General features: G+C 40.5%; 2 protein-coding genes and 1 long non-coding RNA gene across 3 annotated transcripts in view; 1 reads left to right on the top strand and 2 right to left on the bottom strand.

Moving 5' to 3' along the window:
• Positions 1-5,219: 5,219 nt before the first annotated feature.
• LOC309708969 lies at positions 5,220-7,609 on the bottom strand. The gene is made up of 4 exons (XR_014277387.1): positions 7,282-7,609; positions 6,410-6,564; positions 5,907-5,996; positions 5,220-5,818 (listed from the first exon to the last, which is right to left on the bottom strand). It is a non-coding gene; the product is annotated as an uncharacterized lncRNA (long non-coding RNA).
• Positions 7,610-8,053: 444 nt separating this feature from the next.
• On the bottom strand, positions 8,054-10,759 carry cartl (cocaine- and amphetamine-regulated transcript-like). The gene is made up of 3 exons (XM_082541670.1): positions 10,248-10,759; positions 8,864-8,941; positions 8,054-8,279 (listed from the first exon to the last, which is right to left on the bottom strand). The coding sequence occupies exons 1-3, from the start codon at positions 10,503-10,505 to the stop codon at positions 8,172-8,174; spliced, it is 444 nt and encodes a 147-aa protein (XP_082397796.1). The 5' UTR covers positions 10,506-10,759; the 3' UTR covers positions 8,054-8,171.
• A 6,650-nt stretch (positions 10,760-17,409) lies between these two features.
• The window catches only part of iqgap1 (IQ motif containing GTPase activating protein 1), a 42,691-nt gene continuing 34,311 nt past the window's right edge, over positions 17,410-25,789 (top strand). The window contains exons 1-2 of the mRNA XM_082532623.1: positions 17,410-17,737; positions 18,805-18,907. Coding sequence (XP_082388749.1) covers positions 17,692-17,737; positions 18,805-18,907 — 149 coding nt within the window. The 5' untranslated portion in view covers positions 17,410-17,691. The remainder of the gene's footprint in view (positions 17,738-18,804; positions 18,908-25,789) is intronic.

The raw sequence follows: 25,789 nt of genomic DNA, 5'->3' as shown, positions 1-25,789 counted from the left end.
ATTACGTAGGTCAAAAACTTACATCATCACGAGCACTGCTCCATGTGATCCAGTGATCACTGATCCTGATCCTGATCCTGATTCTGATCCTGATCCTGATCCTGATCCTGATGGGCTCAGTGAGCACTGTGGTATTTAAGGCTGCCCTGGATTATTATAGCTAATGCAGGGATGTTGTGTATTTCATCTGACAATCTAATCTACACAAATGTAGCCAGTGATCATTAATCATGTAATTCAGATTAAAGTCAGCATGAACACATTTGCTCATTTCTTGCAGGCAGATGCATCTCTTCTGCTCTGTGGCTGCCATTGCTGTAAATGTATGAATTATAACATGAATAAAACTTTCTAAAAAAAGAAAAGCCAAGTCATCTACATAACATTTTGCAGTTGTTCGTTTGTCCCAGATCTAAAAGCACACGCAGCGATGATGTGTTTCTTACAGACTAAAGACTTTCAACATCACAGACAAAGAATAATAGTGACTTTTATTTCTTTTTATGTTTCATGTGAGTCATTGTAGCAGTTAGTTTATTATCTTTGAATCACGCCATCTAGTCGGGAACGGATCACATTACCTGGGTGGGGAGTGGAAACAACAGCTTTCTGTCTGCTGTAAAACAGCTCTCTCTATTGTGCTTCACAACTGTACAAAAAAAGAGCTTTTTTCATCAAGTTGGCACCACTTTAAGAGAACCCAGGGGAGTCATGAGGCTGGAAGAAACCAGGACAGAGTGAATGTGGTGTAACAGATTTAATGCTGGAAAAAAAACCTTATTTGAAACATCACTGGGGTTGTGACGACAGCAGCCACTGTCCCAGTACAGTCCAGCACACAATAATTTTGGGCAATAGGACACAGATATATAGATTCCTTATCAGGCAGGATGTTGCTTTAATAAGAACTTTAACAATATTTCCAGGTGCTGAAGAGTATAAGGGCACCACAGAGAGCGATGTGAAGTCTGAAAACTACAAACTAAAACAGTGTGTGAAACTGTGAGCTTTCCAGACCTTTTTAGTCCTCCTGCAGGCCAGATTACTACTCCGAGGCTACATTAGGCCCTGCTACTGGTAACGGTGGGCTGTTAGCAGAAGAGAGGGCCTCCTCCGCAGTGATGTCAGAGACATGATACAGTCATACAGAATATCATCACTTCAACTAAACATGGTTCTACAATCTACTGAATCGTGGGGTGTTCTTGGTTTTTCACAGACCCCTGTGAAAACATTTACGTGGCTTACATTTTAAGTCAGTGTGGAAGTACCAAAACATGTGGTTCCTCTAATGAGACTTCAGGCTAATTTTAAAAGGCAGTGCATCTCCCATGTTACATGTTAAAATTCACAGGTAAGGTTGCCTTATTGGGGACACATGGTACACACTGTTTGCAATAATTAAAAACAGAAGCTTTTCATCCACTGTTGATTGACTTGTTTTTTAATGCAGGTTAAATTTCTTCAGCCGTTGGACAGGGGACGCATTACAGGGCTGTTTGTCTGCTATCTCTTCAACAGAAGCAGAGGAAGCCAAAGAACTTTAAATGAGCTCCTCGGTTTTTCATGGCGGATTAGGAGGATGAATGAAAAGCATGTATCTGTTGGCTGCAGGCCACATGTTTGCAGCATTACTGTACATATCTTTGGCGCAGCTGGACAGTGTGCTTTTATTTGTCACAGTTTGTGACTAAATACAGCCAAATATTATGAACACACTACATTTGTTCCAAGCTGTGGTTAAATGTGTCACGCAGCAGGGTGCACAGGCTCTGGAAAGAGCAAGAATAAAAGTTTAGGAAAGGGCAGTTATAAATAAGCATTTATAAATGATGAGCCGTCACGCTGATTTGTTTTTCTTTGGTCTGTTTCCACTTTGGGCTTAATAAGCATGTTGCACTTGGCTCCAGCCCAAGCAGCATCAGCCAGCAGAGGGTCTCCATCAACCTTTAAAGCCACAGTCCTGCAGGAGTCCAGTGCAGGAGCTGTTTAATGGCTCCTGCACTGGAGGGTTAAAAACAAAACATGAAGACAACTGCTTGTAGAAGTTATGTGACACACCCTGTAATACACTGCAGAAATATTCTGCTTCAAATTCTGACTTATTTTATAAATGAATATCTACCAAACAGTATATTAACAATATAATAATAACAATGATCCAGATAGACTGTGTGGAAGAGGCTTCCCCTCGTCAGGAACACAAGTTGTCCTTGTGTCTGCAGCACTATGGGGGGTTTAAGCCTTTTAACTCTTAAAAAAGTAATCGTTGTACCCAATCACTGCAGCTCACAGGCGGAGCCAGTGAAGGGTAAAAGGCTGTACACGGTGTGGACGTTGTGTCAGGCCACATCTCTTACTGAGTCCAGACATTTTCAGTCTCATTGCCACAGGTATCAACTCCAGCTTGTAGCCATGCAGCCGTTGCCAACATGTTTCAAAGAATGTGTTTTTGAATTCTGGCATGGTCCTGTAAGACGGTGCCACCAGTTTGTGAAATTTAGATGTTTCACAGTCGTTTAGGAGCAGCTTAGCCAAGAAGTGACTGATCATATAAAATTATAGAGTTTTGTTGCAGAGGTGTATAGTGCATACAAGTTGCCAACGCTCTGCTGACTCACTAACTGCAGATTTCCAAACACAAAAAGTGTGTGCCTCGAACATCATAGCAGGGTTTCCATTGCCAAACAACTCCTGTAGGTGTAATGTGTAGTTATCTACACAGTGTACTTGGGTGGTGATGCTAATAGAGCAAAAACAAGAGTGAATATTGGGTTTAAAGTAATCATCTGCATTGAAATATGATTCCAGATGATTGATGGTGTTGTTGTGATTCTGCTGGAAATAATGAACATCTTCACTATCATTCTCATTGTCATTGTATATTACAGTTTGTGTTTGTGTGTTTATAGACTTTTTTTTTTTTTTACTGATTTAAGTGCTCATTTTCAATTCCCATGAATATTCCCAGAAATATATAAAAACAACAACAAAAGAGCTCTGAGTCAATGGTAACTGCACAGTATGTCGTGCCTGTTATAAGCTGTGGTTACTTAGAAATGGCAGTGTGTGCTACCAACTTTATTCTGGCAACAGTTCGTCTTTTAATCGTCTTCTTTGTTACACGAAGTTAAAACACCTTTAACACACCTGACACTAATGTGAGTCTAAGTTGTATTCTGTTTACATTATACATGCTTCCCTTAGGCAGCATCATTAGAAGACATAGCATAAATTTTCACTGCTATGCAGATGACACCCAGCTCTATCTATCTATGAAGCCAGATAACACACACCAATTAGTTAAACTGCAGGAATGTCTTAAAGACATAAAGACCTGGATGGCCGCTAACTTTCTGCTTCTTAATTCAGATCAAACTGAGGTTATTGTACTCGGCCCCGAAAATCTTAGAAATATGGTATCTAACCAGATTCTTACTCTGGATGGCATTACCTTGGCCTCCAGTAACACTGTGAGGAACCTTGGAGTCATTTTTGACCAGGACATGTCCTTCAATGCACATATTAAACAAATATTCAAAGGAGCTTGCAAAGAAAAGCGTCTGGACTTCTTTAAGTTACTTGAAGACGTTTCACCTCTCATCCGAGAAGTTTCTTCAGTTCTAAGGTCAAATGGTGGAGAGTCCCAGATATAAACCTAGTGGGAGTATCCCCCCACAGAGGGACAAAAGGACCCCCTGATGATCCTCTAATCGCCTGAGCCAACGTGTCGAACTCGGCGTGGGTCCCAATCAGTCAGAGTTTCGGGTGAGTTCATTGTGAAACCTGGCCCCACCTTATCATGCGAATTCCTGAGGTCAGATGGCCCAGGATGTGAGTGGGCGTTAAGGCGTCTGGGAAGGGATCTCAAAACTGGATTATAGATGGCAGAGAGTTGGTGTCGTAAACCCCCGCCTCTGTTCAAAGATGGTCGCTCACAAACCATCTGTCCTCTCTGTCCAAAATGTGAACATTGGCATCCTTGAAAGGGAGAGAGCAGATTTCTCCTGTATTGGCTTCCCTTCATTGGCTCCCTGTTAAATCCAGAATTCAAAATCCTGCTCCTCACATACAAGGTCTTAAATAATCAGGCCCCATCTTATCTTAATGACCTTGTAGTACCATATCACCCTATTAGAGCACTTCGCTCTCGCTCTGCAGGCCTACTTGTTGTTCCTAGAGTATTTAAAAGTAGAATGGGAGGCAGAGCCTTCAGTTTTCAGGCCCCTCTTCTGTGGAACCAGCTTCCAGTTTGGATTCAGGAGACAGACACTATCTCTACTTTCAAGATTAGGCTTCAAACTTTCCTTTTTGCTAAAGCATATAGTTAGGGCTGGACCAGGTGACCCTGAATCCTCCCTTAATTATGCTGCAATAGACGTAGGCTGCCGGGGATTCCCATGATGCATTGAGTTTTTCCTTTCCAGTCACCTTTCTCCCTCACTATGTATTAATATACCTCTCTGCATTGAATCATATCTGTTATTAACCTCTGTCTCTCTTCCACAGCATGTCTTTATCCTGTCTCTACTTCTCTCACCCCAACCGGTCGCAGCAGATGGCCCCGCCCCTCCCTGAGCCTGGTTCTGCTGGAGGTTTCTTCCTGTTAAAAGGGAGTTTTTCCTTCCCACTGTCACCAAAGTGCTTGCTCATATAGGGGGTCATATGATTGTTGGGTTTTTCTCTGTATCTATTATTATAGGATATACTGTACAATATAAAGCGCCTTGGGGCGACTGTTGTTGTGATTTGACGCTATATAAATAAAACTGAATTGAATTGAAGTTTCTACATAAACAAATAAACCAGCGTGTCAGTACATTATACTTTTAAGGCTTTTCCCAAGTTTGAAACCTCCTACACTCTAAAAAATATTTTGTTGCCTCAACTTAAAAAAGTAAGGTAACAATTTCCACTCAGCTTTTTAAGTTACAAATTTTGCATATTATTAAGTAAATTCAGCAAGTAATTTTTAGGTTTGGCTAACTCAACTTGTTTAACAAACCAACATGATTTACCTTGACCTCCACAAGCATAATTAAGTTTATTCAACCTAATATTAATTTAAAATTTCTGGTAAAATTAAGTTGAGAAATTACATTAGTTGAGTTACACCAACGAACTTTTTTACATATATCCTACTCACAATTATCCATGCCAATTAGTTTAGGTTTCTATAGCTTTTCTAAAATCATACAAAGCCATTTCACTTATTCCAATTGATTATTTTATTACAAAACATTTTCAAAGTAATACACTTCTGTGTCAATACAACATAAATGAAACATTACAGCAGCCCTTTAATTATAAATGACTAAGAAAAAAAAAAGTACTTCATGTACATTAACTTAAATTGGTATCAACTTGTTCAACTTGTCGCAGAATCAAGGAAATGACAAAAGATTTTAATGTTCAACAACGGAACAATCCAAAGCTAAGATTATATGTATTACAAACTTTTCTCAAAACTACACTCATCTAGGACTGCATACAAAAACGTAAGAGGCACATCGGAATACTACAGTCCAATTCACATTCGTTTCATGACAGAAGTTTGCACTTAACAGACATTACCCGTGGACTGGTTTAAGCCCATCAAGTTCCAGAAATACCTCTAGAGTGTTCTTTACTTGTTTTGGTAGCTCAGATTGAGAGTGTATATAAGCCCCATCATTAAGGCACACGCTCTGGGCACATCAAGGTCTTCCAGGACTGCTGTTCCTTCAATCACAATTTTAGCGACAGCTTTGAGAGACACTGCTGCACGTCTGGTGACTACAATCTTTACCACTTCTTCTGGGAACTGTTGTTCACCATCCTGGCAAGTAGGTAGTTTAAATGGAAACATGTCAGCATTTTATGTGCCATTTAAAAATAAAACATAAAAGAATGCGAGATTCACCTACCAGCTGTTCTCTGAAGAGATCCTCTTCCTTCTCTTTCAGATACACCTTCAGGCAACGGATTGCGACCTCTCTCTTCATTTCCACTGAACTCTGGAGAATAAAAAAAGCAAAACAAAACTTAAACTTACAGTTTATTAGGTGAAAAGTCAAAACTATTACATTTATGTGACTTGCATTGTGCCAAATATTGATTTTAAATATGTTTTTAAAAGAAATAAAGTTTTAATCTTTGTAACTTCAATTTAAACTGTTACACACTGGCCTGCTTTAAATGCCCACTTTGCTAGCAATAGGATAAAGTGAGTAAAAGTAAATGTAACCTAAATTTCATCAACAGCACAATTGCGCTTTTGATGAATAGGACCTGAATCAGAGGATGACATGAACTATAACTGTAACTGTAACAACTAATTCATCAATACACCTGCGAGGTACATTACATATACTTTCCAGTTTCAGTAGTAGGTGGGCTAAATGTTTCTCAATTAAATTAGGCAATTCACCAATTTCTTCATCCTCTTCATTTGCTACATCTTCACACAATGGATTTTCATTATGTTCCTCAAGAGGATCATCTCCTGCATTCAAACGACTGACACACCTCTGTATCAGCTCAGGCTTGAAGTCATCCAATGAGTGAGGAGTGTGTTTTCGGTTCCTATGGGAAGCATATGTTCAAATGAGCAGTTACAATCCCAGTACAGGCAAGGCATAAACAGTCCACCATGGCTATATTCTTTTAAACTAGTTAAATACCACTGTGGACATGCCACAATCCCACACTTTACATTATGCTTACAATTACAGAAAGCAAATGCAAGTCGTATGCACGCGCACACACACACACACACACACACACAATATTGTTTTTTGGGTTTTTTTTGCTAGGTCAACCAACTTTAACCTCAGGCAGAATTCCCAGTCGAGCTTAGAACATCAACACAATTGATAGAAATACTTTTAGTCAGGGATAAATTCACCACATTTTACTCTGTCAGTAATTAGTTACCTCACCCGAGACCATCATGTGGAAACACGAATTTACTCTGACACCATGATAAAAATGCAGGCAGCTACTGACCGGTTAATTTGAACATATACGGGTTCAAATTGAACATGCTCTGCTGTCGGCATGGTCTATCAGCTAACCAAATGTACCCTGACAAGTGACATGTTTTAATTGTATCTGTACTCTTTTATTTGTGAGGAACGTTTGCTAGCTAAAAGAAACGGCTAGCTAAACTTAAAAAAACAACAACAACTCTACTCTGCTAAATTACGATTAAAACCATCAAATTTCAGTTTTTTTTAAATATGACATTTTAAAGTGTACAAATATAACTTGTAATTCATCTATTTAGAATTCAGTACTTACTTAACTCACCGAACACAGTCGAGGGCAAACACACCTCTTCTCCCACGAAGCCACAAGAATCCAGAAACTGTTGCGCACGATACGAACATATGCTACGGGGTTGCCCTCGTCTGTCTGAATGGTCTCAATTCAAACAGGAAGGATGTTGAAACTCATTTTTACATGTTACACAAACTTAATATTTTCTGTTGTTGATTGATGACAAAAGTATTTTATTCAATATACTCAAACATTTAAGTTAAGGAGCTGTTTTTTAATTTTTGTGTTGCACTGACTTCTAACATTGATTATTCAACTCACTGAAACGTGTACATGTAGACAACTTACTTTTTTTTTAGCAGAAAAATGCTTTTTTGGTAAGTTCTACCGACAAACACAACGAATATTTTTTAGAGTGTATTTACGTATGCATTCTCCACTGGCCCGAAAGGCCTCTGAAACCAGAATAAATGTGTATCGTTACTGGACACACTCCAGCTACATTGAAGAGCTTGAATTTGCACAGTGCTGTCCTTCCAGCTGAGCAAACTTCCTGTGTAGTGTAATGGCTGCAGTGCCAATAAAAACGAATCCAAACAAGCTTTATACAACATGTTCTCATCTCCAATATAAAAACACACAGTAACCTGAATGACAAAGGGCGAGCGACACGGACCAAGAAATAACAAAAAAAACAAATTATATGTTGACGTGTTTATTGAAGATGAAACATTTACATTAAACACAACATATTCAGTACTGTCAGCAGTACAAAATCCATGCTTATCCTCAGGCGACAACTGTTTAACAACAGCTATGACTATAAATGAAAGGGTTGGTTTATGGGAGCTGTGCTGAAGGATGTGTTTGGCATAGCAGAGGTGACAAATTAAAGGAGAGCCCTGGGCGGTTTAGATGCACTTGAGGAGGTAGGAGTTGCAGTTGGCTCCTCTTCCACAGTCGCAGAGCTTCCCGATGCGAGGCCCGTACTTCATGGCACACCGGTTCCCCAACCCGCACTGAGGGGAGCAGGAAGACACAGACTTGTTACTCTGAGCGAGTTTACTTATTTATCTTTGAATGTGGAAACAGCTGCAAAAAGAACTATGAGCTTTCACATCTGTCAGGGAGGATATTTATTTTTTATTCTGTTATTTGCGCACAAAAACTTCATTACTTTGCGAACAGTTATTCAATTTATTTAACAGAAAGAAGAAGATGAATCATTCTTCAGCGCTGTAATTAAATGCCATCCATTACCTCCAGCTGGGCCTGTAGGAAACAGGCTGACTTATTTTGTGTGAGGAGACAGGAGGATTGAAAGCTGTTTGCAGCTTTCCAGTTTCCCTCTCTCAGCTAATTGGAGTTGGGCAGCAGCCTTGATTAGTCTGTAATTGCACTGAATGAAAGAGTGTTGTTGGCATTCCCTTGTTATCTTTTAATTACTGGCAGGTATATTTTCCATACGCTTTAATTAAACAGCAGTGGAGTGATGTACGCAGTACATATTAATGACTCGTCTTACAAGCCGAGACTAAATGACGTCCTTAGAGCCACGGTGCATTAATGTTAAAACCGGGGGGGGGGGGGGGAGTGACGTTACCAGTGGGATGCTTCCTCTTTTCTCAGGGGAGGAGACTTGATTATGGTTTCTGTCCAGGAGCACGTCCAGTGCCTCTAGCTGCTCAGCACAGAACAACAGAAAAAGTTTGATTTAAATAACATTCATCCACTTTTTGATACTTTTGCACATTTATTCGTGCTCAAACTTTTTAATGAAGCCAGAAGATACACAATAAAAACAAAAGTGTCAAACTAACTGTGATAGAGTGTTAACGCTACACTATGAGCTGTGTTACCCTTTCAGTCAGTTTCACTCAGGTTAGAGTTAAATGTTAAACGTGTTAGCATTTGTAACACTGCACTGTCAGCGTTATTCATGTTAATAACACAATTATGTTACAGAGTTACTACTAAGACTACAGTGAGATAATTTTTTGATACTGTAACTTTATTCCAGCAAACTAAAACATGTCCAGGTTCATTTGAATCATATGAATCATGAATTTATGAGTTTATATGTTTGCAGTTGGAAAAAAAATTAGACACATGACAAAGGATACAAATGCAATTAAATAGAAAGAACGCAATTTACTAAATTTCAACTGAACTCTCTGAAAAGCTGTTCAGCTTTTATAATAAAGCTTTTGTTTATTATGCTTATCATGCCATATGCTAAATGGCAAAACGTTCATAACTAACCACAGCAACAACTTATGATGATAAACAGGCAAAACAGACAAAAGTGACCATTATAATCACCTCTCAGTTTGACGTTATTTACAGCGTGACTATTAATATAACGAGCCGTTGTGCAGTACATGTGTTGATAATTTAATGTAACTTTTTTTTCTTTCTATTAAAAAAAATACTTCATCATTATTCACGGATCAAAGAAAAACATGGTTCTAATTATTGACAACGTGAGCCATCATTTTGGCCACCAGAAACCACCGAGGGTCAAGTAAATCACACTTAAGTTTCACGAAAAAAAAAACAAAAAACAAAAAACTGTGACGTGCAGCTGCATCCCCACTGAAACCCAAAGACATACAGCAGACAGAAAAGCAGCTGATGTGACAGTTAACAGTTGCTGTCATAGGAAATCCGGGAATATTGCATAAGTCTGCAAACTTTTACTTCTGTTTATTCTGATTGTGTTTAAGCAGCGTGGAAGTGAGAGAATCGCATGCAAATGAAATGCGCTTTATTTGGATCCTACGTGTTTATGTTGATTTGAGTATTTGTGCCTCACAAACAGTTTATACCTCACATGTAGTTTACAGCATCCGTCCAGAATTCTGAGTTTGTACTCAAAACGATATTTTCTTTTCTTAGTTATTTGGCGTCTCTCAGCTTTATCATTAAACTGCTCCCTCCCTCACTGTGGCCTTCCTCCATAAACTCACAGCTCTGCAGATACTCACCAGGTCTCTGTCTACAGCTGCTTCTTGTTTCTTCTCTCCAAAGTCTTCTGCGGAGACTTCCCGTGATGCCTGGCCGTGGCACAGGACGGACAGCAGGCCGACGAGCAGCAGCCCGCGGAGCATCCCGGAGCTATCCATGGTGCTGGTGGCGGTGAAGCGGGAGGGCGGAGGTCCCAGTGGGAGGCAGCAGATTAGAGGCTGAGGAGCACAGTGTCGCAGCAGGTCTACAGGTGACTCTCCCTCCACCCTCCGGACCATGTCCCCTCTTATACCGGTTCACACAGCCCCGCCCGGGAGGCCGCTGCGAGACTACCATACCGGAAAATACTGAAGGGGAGGGGGGGCAGAAGCACGAGAAGCCCACTCTCCTCCCTCTTTTGGTTAGACCACGAGGAACTCACACATCATGTGTAAACACACACACACGTTTAAATGTCTAGAAACCTCATCCCTCCAGCATCATCCCTGATTACCTGCTTACTTCATTTCCTGTGTGATAAAGGAAGGAGGGATTTTCATTCTGAACGTCTTTGCCCATCAAAATAACTTTTACTGTTGTAGCACCGCCATGTATCACAACGAAGTTATCATTTAGTCACATCAAATTACATCCTGAATAAAATATTCATATTTTAAATATTTATTTTCATATGAATTGTGTTGTAGGGCAGGTACTTATATATAAATATATATTTTAGATTACATCAGAAAACATCACACACAGTTGAGAGAATTACCTTCAACACCACTGTGTGTAAAACTGCCACTTCTGCATTCTTACTTCAAGTCTAACAAACACAAGTAAGAAATTCTTCCTCGGTAAGAAGAGCAGAAGCGTTTTCATGGAGCTGTGGCCTGAAACGGCCCTGGATCAAACTGTTATGGCTGGATTATTTCTCCTTAACTCTTTAGGCAGAGGTGAGCAGTGTTACAGTTTATATCCCTGCTTCCACCCTGCAGAGGCCCTCAGTCTCCTCCCAGTCACCTGTCTGACACACCCACTCCACCTTATCCCAGTTTCTCTACCTGCACCTCACTCATCATTCCTTTGTTTCCTGTAAACTCACCTCTCACCCTTTCAAACATGTTTAGTCGCCTGTCTACCAACCTGACTGCCACCCAGCAAGATCATCTTTTAAATAATAATTTGCGGAGTGCATCAGAGCAGTGACAGTACAAGAAGCAATACAGGCCAAAAGATCCATAACTGTTAGAGGCTGAGAAGCAAAAATGAGAGCCTCTGTGTGTGTGTGTGTGTGTGTGTGTGTGTGTGTGTGTGTGTGTGTGTGTGTGTGTGTGTGTGTGTGTGTGTGTGTGTGAGTGTGAGTGTGAGAGAGAGAGGTTTGGGGTCAATACTACAAAACAAAGACTGGCTCTCTGTACTGATGATACAAGTCGGTGAGAATTACAACCCCACAAATAGCTGCAAGTCATCCTGCTGCAGATGTGACAGCCTGTTAACTGTGAATACTGTAAATGAAGCCATTACTCAGGCTGTTGGCCCCACAGGAAAGATGTGCCCCTGCAGAGTGTAGAACAACACCGATCAGACCCAAACCTTCAGCCCATTGATTTACATTTCTGCTGAGTGTGTGTGTGAGTAGAGAAACAGCTCATCCAGTGTCAGGGGGGCCTTATTGGAGCTCTGCGTCTTTTAGTAAATAGAGCTGTGTAGGTTACAACCTTAGGGCACGGTGATGCCTTACAGCAACAAGGACCTGGGTTTGAATCCACCATCTGACCCAGCACCACCCGGGACTGGCTCCAGCCGCTTTCCTACACCCTGAATGGGATAAGTGGAAAAGAAGGGATCAATTGGAGGAATATTATTTTTTGAGTGCACCATTATTACTAGTTTATTCATGTCCCACCCCCCTTTTTTTTGGGGGGGGGGGGGGGGGGGCATAATAAAAGCTTGTTGGAACGTTTGACTGCCTTTTTAAAAAGTTGCTTCAACTCTAAACAAACAAGCTTTTTTATCCATGCTTTGATTTTTCCAGGCCCCCTTTTCCAAAGAAACTTGTCATTGCTGTCCTGGCTGATTTTGGAGAACGAAGACAAACTTGACAGTGATTTCCACGTGTGTTTAAATAAGTATCAGGAATATTTAAGTGTTTCTACAAGGAGGATGACACAAAAGCTATATTTTTGAAGTGTATTTGGCCACAGTCTTAACAAAAATTGTACCATAATGATTGTTTTCAAGAGACATTTTGACACGTCACAGCAGGACCTGATAACACTGACAGTGGGTATAATAGTGATATTAATCAGGTGTGGGGAAGCTGTATTTATGAAATTCTTTTTTTTATTTTTTATTTTTTATTAACATTTTAGAATCACTATACAATACCATCAACTTCAGCTATCTTTCAGTACATATATATTTTTCTTTTTTTCTATATTTAAACAACTAAAATATCCATACAATAAGAATAAAAGAAAAAGAAGAAAAGAAAAAGAAGCAAAACAGGAAACAACAAACAACATAAATAAAAAATACATAAGGAAAAAGAAAAAGGAAAGAAAAATAAATAAATAAATATAGGGAGTGTTTTTGTTTCCATTAATGTAACTAATATTTCCTCTAGTCTTCTAGTAGTTAACAAAGTCAAAATCTAAAGCAAAAGCAAAAACTGCCCTGCGTTTTCTAATGTAGTCCATCCATTTCTTCCATCGTGATACAAACAGGTCCCTCTTGTAGTTCACATCTGCTGTCATTTTCTCCATTCTGTAAATGTCCAATGTGATGTTCATCCACATGTTCATAGTTGGGCTCTCTGAAGAAAGCCATTTTTTGCGATGGCTTTTTTGCCAGCTGCCAGTAAAATATTAAACAAGTATTTATCGTTCTTTGTCCATCCTTCTGGCATAAGTCCAAAAAATAGTTTTACTTTCCAAAGGTAAATATCTTCCAAATGTCTCTTGTATTGCTGCATGTATTCCCTTCCAATAAGTTTTAATAACATGACAGTCCCAGAAAATATGATAGTGATTGCATTTGTATTTCCACAATTTCTCCAGCAAGAGGGAGGGTTACCTTCATAGTGAGATTTTTGGTGAGGTGTAATAAAATATCTTATCAGGCATTTCCACCCAAATTCCCTCCAGCTCTGTGAGCTGCTACATTTCCATTGATATGCCCATATTGTTGTCCATTCTTCCCCCTCTATCTCCATTCCTCCCTCCATTTCCCATTTTGTTTTGATATACAAGGTTGAGTGTAATTTCATATTTGTTAATCCTTTATAGAGGTCACCTATAATACCTCTATTTTTATTTGAACTATATGCCCTTTTAAATACGTCTAGCAGCTGTTTACTTAATTCAGCCTTAGCTTTTATCGTTTTATTGACAAAATGCCTCATCTGTAGATATCTATAAAAATCCTGTGTTTCTAATGAATATTTATCTTTCATTTTATCAAAACTAATTAGTCTCCCTTCCTCCATTACCATACATAAAGCTGTTAATCCTTTATATGTCCAATCTTTGAATCTGGTGTCCAATTTATTTGGAGCAAAATGTGTGTCATATGCACACCACTTAAGAACTGCTATATCCTCTTCTAGTTTATATTCTTTTATTACTGTTTCCCAAATTTTAAAAGTCAACTTGATCCATGGATTTTCAATAGTTTTTATTAAATTTTGCAAGCTTCTGTCTGCTATAATAGCTTGTATGGGGATGGAAGTCAGACCCTCCTCAATGGCTTTCCATTGAGCATCGTATGAAGGATTACACCAGCATATCATAGGCCTTAATTGTGCTGCCCAATAATATTCCCTAAGAGAAGGTAAGCCCCACCCCCCTTTTCCTTTGTTAAGTTGTAGGGTTTTAAATCTAATTCGGGGCCTAAAGGCATAAAAGAAAAACAACACAGGACATATTGGAGGAAATTAGGAAAACAAGAAATGAAATAAATGATTTGACCACATATGAAATTTAAAAAAATTAATGTTTCTTAAACAAAGGTATTATGAGGGAGGATCAAAAGCAATGAATGTATTAGCCTGGAAACTAAAAAAGAAAATAGCAGCTAATACAGTTCACAAAATCAAACATCCAGTGACAAAACTAATAAAAAATAAACCAATAGAAGTTCAGAGTGCATTTGAAACATTTTATAAGACTCTTTATGCTAATAACACAGAGAGTAGTATAGTTGAAATTAACAGTTTTTTAGCTTCTCTTGATTTACCAGTACTGAATGAAGAACAGAATAAAACTTTGATTGAAGATATAACAGAAAAGGAACTAAGAATAGCAATAAGTAAAGTTAAAATAAATAAATCTCCAGGATCAGATGGATATACGTCAGAATGGTACAAGGAGCTAAAAGAAGAATTAATACCAGTGATGCTTCTAACAATGAATTGGGTCCTAAAGAAGGCTCAAGTACCTTCTAGCTGGAAAGAAGCGATTATCTCTGCCATCCCAAAAGAAAATAAGGAAAAATTAGAATGTGCGTCATATAGACCAATATCTGTTCTTAATACAGATTACAAGCTGTTTACATCTATCATGACTAGACGACTAGAAAATTTCTTACCTAATCTAATTCATAATGATCAAACAGGTTTTATCCGAGAGCGCCAAATACAAGATAATGTACGACGGACATTACAAAGTATTAATCATATTCAAAAGAATGAAATAGAAGCAATGGTAATCAGTATCGATGCAGAAAAAGCATTCGATTCAGTCAATTGGAACTTTCTTTACCGAGTCTTGCATAGATTTGGCTTTCACGAAAATATAATTAAGACAATACAGGCACTTTATGATAACCCTACGGCAAGGATTAAAATTAATGGCTACCTATGGCTGTGCGTGCTCACCATTATTATTTGCGTTATATCTGGAACCATTGGCTCAATATATAAGACAAAATAAAGAAGTAGAAGGTATTAATATCCATGAAAAGGAGCATAAATTAGCCTGCTATGCAGATGATAGTTTAATATTTTTGGGTCAACCATCAAATTCTTTACCTAAATTAATGCAATCATTTGAATACTTTGGTCGACTATCTGGATATAGGGTTAATATGAGTAAAACACAATTGCTTAAGTACAATTATATTCCATCAGAAGAAATTAAAAATAAGTATCAATTAGCATGGCAAACAGAGTACTTTAAATATCTAGGAGTCATAATACCGAAGGATCTTACAGAACTATTAGAACGAAATTATTTACCAATACAAAAAAAAATTAAGGAAGATATAGCGAGATGGAATCTAATTCCATATTTAAGTTTATATTCGAGAATAGACTCAATTAAAATTAATATTCTTCCTAAATTATTATATTTATTCCAAACATTACCAATAGAAATTAACCAGAAACAGTTTAATGAATGGGATAAAATTTTGTCAAGATACATATGGCAAGGAAAATTTATGAAATTCTTAATTCAGCATGAATATAAATATCTGTTGTTTGTTGTTTGTTATCATTATTATCGTCCACATAACAGAATCTATTCCTAACGGCGTCGACGACATGCTTCAGTGTATCACAATAATATGTTTTAAATACAATTTTATGAAATATTTTAGAAAAAAAATGTAAATGGTTTAACGATAAAGCTTTCATCCTTCTAAAGAAGACTGTGTGTTTGCATCGATTCCTACAAGCTGAGTCCAACTTGTGTCTGCTTTTCACCATCGTTTGATTGGAACTGTAACTCAACAAAAGCTCTGAGCTCCAGCGAGTCGTGTGTGTGTGCACCATGGGCCTCGTTTTTCAGTGAATGTATCGGCCACCGAAACTCAAAAGTCTGCTGCTGACAGCGGCCTCTCAGGGGACGCTTACTGCACTGCTGGAAAACCCCTTTAAATTTAGTAACAGAGAAAAATGAGTCAGCAGCTGACCTTGTAGTTATGCACAAAGAAGGAATTATAAGAAGGCTTGTTGTTCTGTGGTTTATTAATAAGAGTTATCGCTCTGCTCTGCACTAACGTAACACTTCTATCATGTCTGCTCACAATGACATTTAACTAAAATTGCTCACATAAGAAGATCTTTACTTTAAGTGCCAGCTTGCGACTGATAAGTGGACTTGAATTTCCATAGAAACAGTATAACTGCAAGTTTGTTTGTTTGTTTGTTTGTTTTTAAATCTGATAACTGTTTTAGCCAATTAGCCTGTGAGACTTTATACAAACATGTATTTTATCTTATTATATAGATAGGTAGATATGGTGGTTAGCACTGTTGCCTCACAGTAAAAAGATCCTGGTTTGAACCGTCCAGAGTCTTTTTACGTCTTTGCACATTTTAAAATCCAAACTTATTAAAACGTGACTATTATGGATCAAGCTACCCAGAAGTATTTCAGTCATTAAAATCATCTCCCCTGCAACATTAAAGTAACACACATATATAAATATATTTTAGAGTGCCTCACAATTACCACGTTTGCACTCAAACCAAGGGTCCAAATACTTTGTGAAACAATGTGAATTCAAAGGAATGTTTAAACTCGTGTGCAGTGCCACAGACGCACTCCTGCAGCCTGATAATAAAGTATTTATAACATTATACATACATAAAAAGAACAAATACATTTGTCACAAACCTAATATTTCACTGTGGTTTTTCCCTTTTGGTGAAAGACAGAAAAAGATTCTAGCGGTTGTGCACATTCGCCAACCATTTTTATCATTGTCATTCTGATTGTATTTGGTATGTTATTCTAGTTTATCTTATTTTATTCTATTCTATTGGGGGGGGGTTTTCTTAATTTTTGCTGCTCTTAACTTTGCACTGTCCACTTTCTGCTGTGAACAAACAAATTTCCCACGTGTGGGACTAATAAAGGTTTATCTTATCTTATTGTGTCTATTACTCCAGCTTTCTACTGTAAATACATCGTTATCCCAGTAACTGAAAGTCACAGCATCCTTCCCCCCCCCCAGTGTTTGTTGCAGATGAACACTTGGGTCAAATCCGCATTAACACATGCTGACTTATATGTACTGCCCATGATTACAGGTTGGACGGGAAGGTTCTTGGAAAATGCAACATTTTGTCATGTCATTGCGATTTCCCCGGTCCCCTGGGGTCCCCGGACCTCCGCTTGGGAACCTCCCTGCACTATCCCGCCTTCGAGTGGACGGCAGGGGGCGCTGCGCCTGCAGCTTGGCCGGCCCCAGGCTGCTAAACCGTGTTTCCTGAAACGCATACTTCAGGATTATGAAGAACACACCCAGTGACATCAGTGAGGTTTGAAGAAGAAGAAGAAAAAAAAAGCTCGCAACTCAAACTGTGCAGAGGAGGAACAAGAGGGCCGAAAGGTCCTGTGCGCTTTTCTTTCGGCTCTTTCTCGGCGTGTTGCTCTTTTCAAAGTTCTGTTGAGTTTGGGACTGAAGTTGCGCTTCAACTTTTCTTCGTGACTGCAGTGGAGCGCAGAGAGTCGCGTTTCTCGACAGAGGAGGATGTCAACTTCAGAGGAGGGAGACGGGCCCCGGCCCAGATATGGCTGTAAGTTATGCGCTTCTCCCCCGTGCTCACCTTGAGATGCCAGGCAGGAAGGCTTCCTTTAACCGCACACAGCCCCGGACCACAGTGGACACTGCGCTCACGCAAGACTCCTCCAAAAGTCCCGAAACAGACGTTGTATGTTAGTAGAAAGCGCTCACGGCGAGCTTGGCTCTTTATTTCTGACGGCATGATACAGCCTAATCATGACTTCCGCGTTTTAATAGCAAGGCATCGTAGAGCGGGGAAGCAGTTTCCCCGACTTTTTCCTTCTTAAATGCCGCTTTACGTCCATGTTAGTTCGTACGTGGACGTGGGATGGGGACTGGACCTGGTGGAAACGGGACAGACGGCGATAGTCCAAAGTTTTGCGTCCTCGCACACATGAAGCGAACAGCTACCAACTTAACAACCACCGCCCATAAACTCAGACCTTTTGAGGCAACGTGTGGTGATTGCACTGTGACACTTTATCCACGCAGCGTGGAAAATGTGAAGTGGTTTGCTTAGCCGATGGTATGTCATTTATGAGTGGCTACCAAACCTGGTTCCAAACAGGAGGCCGTTTCTGAAGTCTTAGCCCCGTATGTTCCGTTTCTGCTGAAAGCTGTTTTACCTGCTGAGGTGGTCCCTCCCCTCCTCTCGTCCCCATCCCCCTCCCATCATTATGTGGGAAAAACCCCACGGCTGTAGGGACTCATGCTCTGTGCAGGCCTCTGTGTAATCTCACGGGGAATCGCCCTGTGACTTCCTCTGCATTGTGTGGGTTACTGTTTGCCATCTCCACACACATGCATTCCCTAAAGTTACACGCACCTGTGTTCATGTGTGAAGCACAGATGACTTACAAACACGCTGGCTTTATGGAGAAAGTTAGAGGCCACGCTGCTGGTTGGAAAGATTTCCATAGTTATGCAAGCAAAACAAAAATTGATGAGGTGAACATTGTGTAAACGCTGTTTGTGAATAGCCACACTGTGAGGCTCTTTGTGCAGCAACACAGCCATAGTTTCTTATTTCCCATGTATTCCTGCTGTTTCAAAAGCATTCCTTGTGTTTCCTGCCTCCAGCTGTACTGGATGGCGTGGAGCGGCTCACAGCCGAGGAGATGGATGAGCGGCGCCAGCAGAACATGGCCTATGAGTACCTGTGCCACCTGGAGGAAGCCAAAAGGTAAGAAAGTCACTTCATCTGCAAGTCAGCTGAGCCTGCAGAGGCAGCAGGGTTCATGAGTAAGAGCTGTGAGTCAGCTCGCAATGAGCCCCTGCACCTAGTGTCAGATTATATACACAGAGAATTATGTAGAAAACAACCAGTTTCCAAAAAGCTACAGAAAACAGACCAGAGACGACTCATAAGAAGGTCAAAGTGATCGGCCTTGTTGCCTTTTTTTTTCTTTTTAAAGAATGTATGTCCAGTCTGAACTTGTTGCCAGTAAAGCTGGGCTGAAGCAACAAAAACACCCGGGACAGCATCCCAGCATCCCAGACTGGATTCAAAATCAGCGTCCAGAGTCTTTCAGGGCAGGGAGCTCGTCACCTCTCTGGGAAATGCTGTGATAGTGAAGGTCAAATGATCTGTGACACATGACATCACGGCTGTAAGCATTGCTGCACGGCTGTGATGTTCAGGCCTTCAGACAATTCTACATGTAAAAAAAGAAAAGGTGTTAATCATTTGTTGGGCTGAAGACCACTTGTGAAAACCACTTTCGCTGAACACAGTTCATCACTGTGTTCAACGAGCTCAAACCATGAAAACCATCCAGAAACAGTCTGTGGGTCCCATCCCCATTTAAATGGACTGAGGCAGAATATCAGACTGTCCTGTAATCTAACAACAAATATCAGAGAGGCTCAAACACTTTGTGTCAGTCACAGACTGAGGGGGACGGCCCAGGTTGTTATAGTTTAAATGCCAGCGTCCACGATAGTATCAGGGTACATTAGTGCATGTGGCACGGGTGAAGTGCTTATCTGTGAAGCCACTGATGACACATTAGGATACATACGAGGGTTATGTGTGTCTTTTAGGAAAGGCCATGATTGTTTCAGTGACACTGTGTCAACCCACAGTCTGTACATATTAAAGCAAGCCCGGCTCTGAAGTGAAAGAGTCTGGGTCGCCCACTGAAAACATTCAGCTCAATTTAAAACGAAGAATATTAGAACCAAACTGAGTTTAGTCGCTCTCGGTCCCCAAAACCCAGAGAATGTGGTTAAATGTTGCAACACAGTGAGAAAAATCCCGCCTGTCGTCCAAATGACTGAAAAGTGTTTCTGGCTTTAAAGAAAGGGAGAAAATGTCTTATCTGCGGCAGAACTCGTTCATGGCTTGTACGGCGGTGTCATCGTTTTCATTTCTGGCTAATCTGCCATCTGTTAACGCTTTATCGCTCACGACAGGCAGGCTGCACTTATTTAGTAATTTTGGCTCAAGATGTTTGAGGAGTTATGGTAATGTGAAGCATGCACGGGAAAATCTGAATAGCCAGAGCAAGTCACTGATTTGGTTCCTAATTCAACTGTATGTCTGCCCTCATGTAACCTGTGAGTATGAGATGTAACATTTGCTAGAAAGAAAGCAGGAGTCTATTTATTGACTGAAGCGTATCACAGCTTGACTGTTGCGTGCAGCGGAGACGTGTCATCGTTTAATCTCAACCTGTGCTGAAGTTACAGTTTGGAGAGAACAAGCAGCTTGGAAGTGACGTCTCTGAATGGCGGTGGTTTTGGTGCTGACTGCGTAACAGCGCGTCGCAATCCAATGTGATCCTTTCAGTGACTCTTTGATCTGACGGGTAAAACGTTTAGCTTTGGAGAACACTTGCTTTTTCTTAGGTGGATGTCATGTGTGGTGCTCCACTCAGTGACCAGCGTTGAAATGTTGGAAGAAGTTCTAATGATCTGTATGCTAACAAGCCCTACTTTCAAACATGTAGTGATGCTGGAGGTCTGTGGTTTCACTGGAGTAAAAGCCACAGGCGTACTCTGTTTACTTCTTTTCTTTGCTGTGTTGTCTGAGCAACACCCTGTGACCCCAACAGAAAGTCTCTATGAGGACCCTTGCAGTATGACTGGATACCTCAGTCGTCAGGGTGAGCGTACTTGAACATTAATTGCTAAATGCAGATCATCACACTTGAAAAGGTTCAAGCAGCCACACCTCATAACTTTATGTTGAGCCGACTTCTTGTTTTGGGGGTGATTTCGTTAGTACATTCATGACGAAATAGGTGAGGTCTGTTCTTTCTCTTAGGTGTGTGTGTGTGTGTGTGTGTGTGTGTGTGTGTGTGTATGTGTGTGTGTGTGTGTGTGTGTGTGTGTGTGTGAGAGAGAAAGGTGGCGGTTGCCCGAGCTTGTCAGCAGCCACGTATGTTTGCTTTCAGTGTGTGTGGAGTCAGCGCGGGCTCATGGGTTCAAAAGAGGAAGGATTGTGTTAGACAGGAAGTGACTCAGTCCCTGTTGATTTTAATATCTCCCACTGTTGCCACAGAAACCCACAGTTGTCATAGCAACAGGTTCCGGTGTGAGTGGAGCCGGGTTGCTGCGAGGCTGCGTGCGCTCTGATTCTGTGTGATTGTACTTCTGCAGTGAAGGTGTGTGTTGCCCCTCGTCCCTCACCGGCTCACACGGGCGGGCATCAGGAAATCCTTGGAATGATTTCGGAGTATCTGACATTTCTGCTTCAGTTGGGCGGCTTTTTTTTTTACCCCTGAAATGCTTTCTAGGATTTGTAAATTTGGTAAATCAGGACACTTGAGAGGAAAAGAGCACATTTTAGGTGAGCAAAGCACTAAGTATGAAATGTGGGGTCACATGAGTTTCCTGTGTTTTTCACACTGCGTTGCTGGAGGAAAGCATATGTGAGACCATATTGGTAAATTCGATATTTAGCTAAGTTCTTGCCTTAGTTTGGGAACCTAAACTACTTCAAGTTGTCAGCATTAATATGCTAATAATATAAGATCACACCATTCAACATGTGACACTTGTTCATTTTTCTTACACATTTGCTGTGAACTACAAGACTTCACTCTGATGGCACAGCCTGCTGATCGCACAGATTGTCACAGAGCTGTCATTACACAGTTCAGAATGAACCCGATTATATAAATATAAAAATATGCCACAGCGTGCTGCTTTTTGGTTGGGATTGTCAGTCTGAAGGAATCAAGGGACGTTACATCAGTCTTTGAGAGGGGGGGCTTTTGGACGAGGACGAGCCCTGAAAGCCCTGCAGCTGTGTTCTCTGCGCTTCCATCCACATGCACTTCATCAATGTAGTTGGCTGAAAGAGTTCACAAATGCTGCTGGTGGTAAGTGAAGACTAAAACCAGATGCTGCTACTACAACTTTCTCCCACGAGGACTCAAAACTCCCTCAGGAAAATGAGTGAAAATCACTGTCGGATTGTAAAAGAAGGAAAATATTAGACACTGTTCAGCTGGATGCTAAACGATGTGCTCACTGCCCCGATCCCGGAGGAAGCAGACAGTCTTCCTGGTCAGGCAGCTCAGCAATTCCCAAGAGCTCAGTGTGATGCAGGCATGTCTGATACACACAGTGGCCTGGAGAAGCGTTTGGGCCTGTAATTATGGGCCACGTTTCTGTGCGTCAACATGAAACTTACTCTGATATAAAACTGGAGAAGGACTGTATGACGGCAGTCATTACTAATCTTTGAAATTACCATTAGTAATAGACTTTTTATCATAAAATGAAAGTTACAAACTGACCTCTACCAGCTGAATGAAAGTGGAGCTTTTAACCAGCGCAGCCTCCCAGTTGGCATCGAGGAGCAGGTGCTGCAAAGACACGCCTGCCTGTGTCTGTTTGAATAGCGGTTACGTTACGTTGGCTTCGACTCATTAACACAGGACTTTTTGTCTCACTGTGAGCTCAAAGATCATTCCAACTGTTTCACTACCCATCCTGCATTGCAACAATGGCCTATGAGTGTGAAAATATATTTCAATATTTTGAAATCTTTGATATTATTTTGAAATCAGATTTCAATTTCTGATGTTGATGTTACTGTAATAGTGAGGTAGCAATCATCAAATGTAAAAGCCTCATCAATTATAGTGATAGTGACCACAGTGATCCTGACTGATGCTCATTTCTGCTGTAAGCTCCTTTTACTTGGGAGCGTTTGGGAATTGACTCGTTTCTAGAACAGCCTCAAGTGGCCATTGCAGGTACTGCAGCTGTTAGCACTTGTGTCTTGGCTTCATATCTCAGGCCTGAAGGTGGCGTTGGGCAGGACGCCCTGTTTTCTTAAAATTAACAAACATGATTTTTCAACATTTCTCTGGTTTGTGAATATCAGACAAACCTGGAGGAAAGGATTCAGTAACGCGTGTGTGTGTGCGTGCGGTCCTGGATAAACCAGTCTGGGTTATTTCCCGTCTTCACATTCATTTCTACCAGACTTAATCCAACTGCCCCACTAGCTGATCACAGCTTTGTTTCAAGGGAAGTCTACGATGTTTGATGAAGACACAATTCCTCTGTTGATTTAAATAGTCTGTTGCCAGTAGCAGCACAGTATTTGCTCTTGACCTCTACAAGAACGACTCCTCTGAGTGACGGTGTCCCGGGCCGTTGGTGGCAGGAATCTGTTACAGTTGTTACATCAGAGTTTCAGGCAGTGAAGCGACTCCATGTAGGGAACACCTGCAGAGAAAGGCCGGGGCACAGGAATGCTGCGAGTGTGTGTGGTATGATATGAATGTATGTGACAGATGCACAGCAGGGCGTGAGCCTGTACCTGGCTGTGGGAATGCACTGCCACCGCTCCAACACTACTACTGTCAGATGTGCATTCAAGTGTCGATACAGACACAAGTGCCCGTTTCATACCTGCCAGCCCGGCAGACGGATGCAAACGACAGCAGGTTTTATCGCTCTTATCTTCATGTTCCCATTAAATGCACAGAAGCAAGCAGTGAGGCTCAGGCAACCTGCTCTTTATCACACCATATTTGAATGGTAAGTGAGTCGCGCACCTCTGCTGAGCTCCGTTCACTGGAGAGGCCATGAGTATTATGATTATTTTCATTGTCTAGTAATCAAGCAGCTGCCCCCCCCAAATGTTTCATGAAAAAGAAAAAATCCAAAGTAGAAATCCAGTCGTCCTGTTTGAGAAGTTGAAAGCAGCGTGTTTGGGTAACATTTACATAAGAAGAAACTTATCTTGTATCTAATGTTTCTGAAGTTTCGCTTCAATTTTCTTTCACTTTCTGCTCCTTTCGTGCAGTGTGCAGTGGGAATGCAGTCAGACATGTTTTCAGTGTGATACTATTTTTATTGATCCAGGCTACACATTCAGACATTTCATACATTGCCACAAGCAGAAAACAATTTCAAGTAGTCTCAGTGCACAGATGGCACATAGTGTCATGTGGGCTACAATTTTTTTTTTTTTTCTCATGATCATTTCCTGTCTGTATGTTCTGCAGTGTAGTGAAGCTGGGTACGAGTCACGCACTCAGCATATGTTTTCTGCAGATCACGATGTTGTGTTTGGGGTGTAGGAGCGGGTCGTGACAGGTTACCCCCCCCAAAGCTGATGGCACCATGCGCAGCATACTGTAGGCAGCAGAGGAGCATGTGTTTGTTTTGGCTGAAGAAGAGGGGCAGAGGTTACCTGTTTGATTTTACAGTATGGGCTGGTAAACAGATAGTATAGCTGGGTTTTTCCAGTTCAAAATTGGCCTTTAGCAGAGTGACTATACAAAAGGCATGTGTTACCTAATTGGACAAAAATGTGTGTGTTCCGATGTTATTTCTGTCCATTTGTTACAAAAAAATCAGTACTAGGGCTGCTCAATTAATCGAATTTTAATCACGATTACGATCTGGGCTTTCAACGATCATTAAAAATGACTGAGCCGATTATTAGCCCCTCCCTCATTTATCCGCGACACCTTAAAGGCCGGTCCGTGAAAATATTGTCGGGCATAAACCGGTCCGTGGCGCAAAAAAGGTTGGAGACCGCTGATTAAGAGGACCCGAGGGAAGCTCGGAAAGCTAAGCAGAAGTTATTTGGAGAGAAGAGTGACTGCCGTTGGTTGAAAAGAGAGGTAAAAAAAACTTCAGTGGTGTTGCACACTATTTTATATTATTTTTTTAAAGTCATTGTTAACCCTTTAAAGCCGGTCAGAGCTGCACGCTCCGTGTTGTGTAACTATTTTTAAATCCCTGTAGAACCTGAACCGTGTAAGCTAGCGCAATAATTTGTTTTGCATATGAAACCGGAGGAGTTGTACTTACATCTTATGCCATCAGCTTGTCCTCGGTCACGGTTTCCTTCCACATAAAGCTTTGCAAAAATTGCATAAAAAGCGCTTGCAGGAACAAAAACATAATATTCCAGAAACACGCTTTGCCGATCTGATCAGCTGTTCGTAACACTTCCCACATTGAAACAGACGTCAGTGCGAACTATCACATGTCCGCCATTTCCTGGCCGAAACCGGAAGTGACGTCATTTTCGCGGAAATGTAGTTTTTTACTTGTAGGCCTTAAAAGCCTATACTGGTCATGTTTGACTTTTCTGAATAGTTTCTGGGAGCTTAGAACTCAAACATCACTGCTGGAAATAGTTTATTTTGATGCACCTGCTGTTTTCTTTGCAAATTTGCATCATAGGATTGTTTTTTTTGTTTTTCCTGCAGTATATAAAAATTGCTGTATCTCCAAAATAAAACTATGAAGACACTCAAAATAAATTTCCTGTTGTTGTAAACTATTTTGTGCAACTTTTTTGTTTTTAAAGTTTTGAGGGATAAACCTCTTAAATTTCTCAAAGTAGAAATATATGTAAAAAAAACAAAAACGATTTTCAATTTTTTTGTAGTTTATTGTACTTTTTTGCAATTAATGTAGTTACTATGGACTTAATGCATACATATTATTAAAATATGGGCTATAACAGTTGTATAGCAACTTGAAATGCTCCCACAAATGGCACTACCACATATTAAAAAAAATATATATAATCTCTGGCGGACTTGGTTCTATAGTAGGTCTTAAAGGGTTAAATAAATAT

The sequence above is a fragment of the Aulonocara stuartgranti genome (genome assembly GCF_965226115.1).
Source record: "Aulonocara stuartgranti genome assembly, chromosome: 1".
Classification (NCBI taxonomy): domain Eukaryota; kingdom Metazoa; phylum Chordata; class Actinopteri; order Cichliformes; family Cichlidae; genus Aulonocara; species Aulonocara stuartgranti.
Note: the sequence above shows the minus strand (reverse complement) of the source record. Positions and strands in the feature narration are given on the sequence as shown.

Coding starts and splice junctions, on each gene's coding strand:
- cartl (XM_082541670.1), bottom strand. CDS start 10,505: ATGGTCCGGAGGGTGGAGGGAGAGTCACCTGTAGACCTGCTGCGACAC. Junction 8,942..10,247: donor CAGCTGTAGACAGAGACCTG/GTGAGTATCTGC, acceptor TGTGCTGAGCAG/CTAGAGGCACTGGACGTGCT. Junction 8,280..8,863: donor AAAGAGGAAGCATCCCACTG/GTAACGTCACTC, acceptor TGCTCCCCTCAG/TGCGGGTTGGGGAACCGGTG.